We start from the raw sequence: 4,589 nt of genomic DNA on the forward strand, positions 1-4,589 counted from the left end.
TAGACATTCTGATATTTTCTCCTTTTATTCCAGGGCTCTGTGCCCACTTCAGTAATCTTTCCTTTATCCATCTGCCCCCTTCTTCACTGAATGTTTTAGGAGCCCACCCCCACCCCACCTCCATAGGAGGCTTCCATGGTGGCTAAGTGGTAAAGAATCTGCCTGCAATGCAGGAACCACAGGAGATGTAGGTTCGATCCCTAGGTCAGGAAGATCCCTTGGAGGCGGGGAGCATGGCAACACTCCAGTATTCTTGCCTGGAGAATCCCATGGACGGTCCATAGGGTTGCAAGGAGTCCAACAGGAATGAAGCAACTTAGCATGCACACTCGCACGCCCCCTCTGTGGAGTGACACAGTAGTCGGTTAACCTGGTGCAAAAACAGAACACTACCTCTTCTCTTTCCCGTGTCTTTAATGCCACCTTCTGCCCCCTCTAATCTGTCCAAGCTTTGGGCAGTGTTCTGTGGGTAGGATTTATCTTTGATTTTCAAGGGCCTAGGACACTTCACTGGCAAAGTGTGAACTTGCAGGCATACAGTTCATGCTCACAGCAGTCATCTGAAGTCAGGAAGGCCTGTGTGCAAATCCTGATGCCAGCATCCTTCATGCGACCTGGGAAAATTCATGAAGTCATGAACTTAGTCTGAAGTTCTCCACAGGTGTAAAGTAGGGAAGGTAATAGTAACGTCTGCCTTGCTTGCTTTTTGTGAGGATTTACAGATATGTTTTACCTGCTGGGCATGAAGTAGGTGTGGGGGCTTCCCAGGTGGCGCTAGTGGTTAAGAATCTGCCTGCCAGTGCAGGAGATGCAAGAGACTCAGGTTTTATCCCTATGTCGGGAAGATCCCCTGGAGGAGGGCATGGCAACTCACTCCAGCATTCTTGCCTGGAGAATCCCATGGACAGAGGAGCTGGGTAGGCTGCAGTCTATAGTGTCCCAAAGAGTTGGATATGACTGAGCGTGCACACGTGAAGGAGGTGATAAATGAAGCTCTACTTACTGCAGCTGTTTTTGGCTCTCCATTCATGCACAACTTCCCTGTGCGTGACTCTCCACTTTCTCTGCCCCAGGACAGCTAAGCAAGATGTGGACGATGAGTACAGCATGCAGTACAGTGCCAGAGGCTCCCAGTCCTACTATACCGTGGCCCACGCCATCTCCGAGAGGGTGGAGAAGCAGTCGGCCCTCCTCATTAATGGAACCCTGAAGCATTATCAGGTAACTGATGTGGTAACTGTGTATTCTTGGTAACACAGGGAACTGTATTCTTGGCAAGTTGCAATCTGTTACCTAATTTTGATTGGATATGTTGTGTGCATGCTAATTGCTCAAGAGAGTTGATGATGGCAGGCGTCTGGGGTTAGATTCTTTCTTTTTTCATTTTTGGCCATACTTCATGGCATGTGGGATCCTAGTTCCCCAGGCCAGGGATCAAACCCATGCCCCTCTGCAGTGAAATTGTGGAGTCTTAACCACTGGCCCACCAGGCAAGTCCTCATATCGCTTCTAGTGTAGCAGTTCTCTCTGCTGTGCCTGTAACTCTTGTTTAGAGCGTTCCATTTTACCTTCTTCACTAAGGCGTTTACCCGTTTTCCCTTTTATGGTTTTGGGATGAATTGTTTTCAGAAATCCTGACTTAACCTTTGCAACTATTTTACCCATGGATCTCTTCAGAAGGGAAAACCCAGCCACTTTCTATGAGTACAGGGAACATCTGTGTCCCTTTTTGAAGTAAATGAAGTATATTTCTTCAAAACTTTCGGTGGTAGCTATAGTTTAACATTATGAATTCAGCCACCTAAGAATTGCTGTCTACAACATTTACATGCTTTTTTTTTGGGGGGGGGGACACAGTAAAGGGGTGAGCATCCATGCTTTGATGAAAACTAGGCTGTAAACATGGAGAAGACAATGGCACCCCACTCCAGTACTCTTGCCTGGAATATCCCATGGACGGAGAAGCCTGGTAGGCTGCAGTCCATGGGGTCGCAAAGAGTCGGACACGACTGAGCGACTTCCCTTTCACTTTTCACTTTCCTGCATTGGAGAAGGAAATGGCAACCCACTCGTGTTCTTGCCTGGAGAATCCCAGGGACGGGGGAGCCTGGTGGGCTGCCGTCTATGGGGTCGCACAGAGTCGGACACGACTGAAGTGACTTAGCAGCAGCAGCAGGCTGTAAACATAACGGATGTTTCTTTTGACCTGTCTGTAATGAGGTCAGCACCTGTCTTTTACCTCCTTCCGCTTCATAGTATTTTCCAAAGTGTGTTCCTTGCAACATTTGTCCTGTGAGATAGATCCCAAAAAGAATGGGGAAAATGGGTTCTGTGGTTAAATATTAATAAATATGGGAAATACTATCAGCTGTAACTTGGATTACTGTATAATTTACTATTCCAAAGTTGGAGATGTATAAGAATGAACAGAGGCCCTTATAATTGATCAGAGGTGTCACCCAGGACTTTCAGAGCCAGTCAGACGTCTGAGCACCCTGGCAGTGACCCCGCTTGGTAGCCCGTGCTGTGCATCAGCAACTCATGACTCTGCAAAAATAAATGTGTCACGCATCCGTATCAGCATCCTACAGTGAAATGAGTTTAGCTTCATATTGCCCAAATTTCTCTGGCCACCAAACTTTCTTTTCGTATATCATATTCCTCTTCATATCCTATAAAATTAGGGTCCTTTGGAATACACTTTGGGAAGTACTAATGTGGTCAAAACTTTATTCAGGTTTTTCCATAACATCTTATGGATATTATGGAAAACTTAAACAAGCTCTTTGACCAACCCAATATACACCTTTGGCCAATAGCTCTCAAACTTTTGGAACTTGAGTCCAGGCTCCACTGAACTCTTAGAACGCAGCACTGTGTTGGTTGCCATTGTGTGGAGGTGAAGAATACAGCTGCTGCTGCCTCAGTACTGCCGTGATTTGTGTTAAAGCACCAGCAGTTTATACCCACTACTGCTTTTGCGTCATCAATGCAAATGTCAATGCAATATAAAAGACAGATGATGCCTTAGTGTTAATAAGAAAATAATTTTGATCTTGTGATCTCCTCAGAAGAGTCTGGAGACCCTCGAGAGTCCCTGGAGCACAATTTGAGAACCAGTGCTCTGGCTGCAGTGAGGTCAATGTTCTCTCCAAAGACCATGCTAGTTTCATGAAGTTCAAAGTTGTTGTCATCTGATTTGGCCTACCTGATGTAGATAGGAACTTGGAGTTGGTTCTGATGACCTCCTGTATGTCTGTGTATGGAAAGTGCATTCTTTAGATTATTCGTAAATAACTTTTAAAGCCGCATTGATTTCCTTCTGCCATCTGAGAACTTTTTAAGTATTCTTCATCACTGTCTTTTCAAACCTATCTCCTCCTCTATGGCCTTCCTCCTCTGCTGGCTGCTGTAAGATTTCCTGAACATGCCTCACTCTGCCCCTCCTCTGGTTTTTTTTTTTGCTTCATAAAGTTTCTTATTCCTGGACTCTGACTACCCATGTCCACCTGATGAAATCAATTTCTGCTTCTGTTTTACCTGGGATTAAAACAGATGCAAAATTCAGCCCCTTTGCCAATTTTCATTAACAAATAGAGAAAGAAATCCACTCTCATGGAGTGTCTAAATGTGTCTGGCATTTAGCTGACTCCTAAAGGTCGGGTGGTCTCGGGGTCACATTGCAGGCGTGCAGCTCCTCCCACTGAGCACTCTGGGTTCCCACCATTCCTCCTCTGCCCCTCTCTCTTTTGCGCATCCCCTGAGGGCCTCTTTCTGTTCTTCTCATCTCTTGGTATTACTGCTGTTCTGCAAAAACCTTTAGGATGATTCAGAATCTTGCATGGTACAAGGCACCCCAAGAAGCTTATCCAAATACTTCTTCAAACCATTGTAGTTGCTCATCCCAAGAAAAATTCTGGTCTATACAGTTTTATAAATATGACATTCGCACTGCCAACTGCTTCTTGGTGCATGAATGGCCTATTGGCTTCTCTTTGTAAACTTCAGAAGGGAGGCATGCATCTTACATATGTAGATATCCATGTGCTGTAGCTCCTTGCCTGGTCCTTTCACAGAATCACCACTTAATAAATATTGAAAATGGAAGAATCACTTTTCTTGTTTTTACATGAAAGAAATGAAAATTAACGTTTCCCTAAGCGTAACTTCATTAGCAAGCTAAATTGACTGTAGCAATTACACACACACACAGACACACACAGGTGGTGCAGTGGTAAAGAATTTCATGCCAATGTAAGAGACACAAGAAACGCAGGTTTGATCTCTGTGTCGGGTAGATGCCCTGGAGGAGGAAATGGCACCCCACTCCAGTGTTCTTGCCTGGAGAATCCCAGGGACCGGGGAGCCTGGTGGGCTGCCATCTATGGGGTCGCACAGAGTCGGACACGACTGAAGCGACTTAGCAGCAGCAGCAGCAGCAGGCTGTAAACAGATGTTTCTTTTGACCTGTCTGTAATCAGGTCAGTTTCATGGACAATTCATAGACAGAGGAGCCTGGAGACTATAGTGACATGGGGTTGCAAAAAGCTGGACATGACTGAGCACACATGCATATGTATATATATAGA

The 4,589-nt window shown here is 45.5% G+C and overlaps 1 protein-coding gene across 1 annotated transcript in view; it reads left to right on the forward strand.

Moving 5' to 3' along the window:
- Positions 1–4,589, forward strand: part of SMARCA2 (SWI/SNF related, matrix associated, actin dependent regulator of chromatin, subfamily a, member 2) — a 183,535-nt gene that overhangs the window by 63,783 nt on the left and 115,163 nt on the right. Inside the window, exon 14 of the mRNA XM_010860733.1 lies at positions 1,074–1,221. Within this exon, the coding sequence (XP_010859035.1) occupies positions 1,074–1,221 (148 nt within the window). The remainder of the gene's footprint in view (positions 1–1,073; positions 1,222–4,589) is intronic.

Source organism: Bison bison, unplaced genomic scaffold (genome assembly GCF_000754665.1).
Source record: "Bison bison bison isolate TAMUID 2011002044 unplaced genomic scaffold, Bison_UMD1.0 scf7180017864469, whole genome shotgun sequence".
Classification (NCBI taxonomy): domain Eukaryota; kingdom Metazoa; phylum Chordata; class Mammalia; order Artiodactyla; family Bovidae; genus Bison; species Bison bison.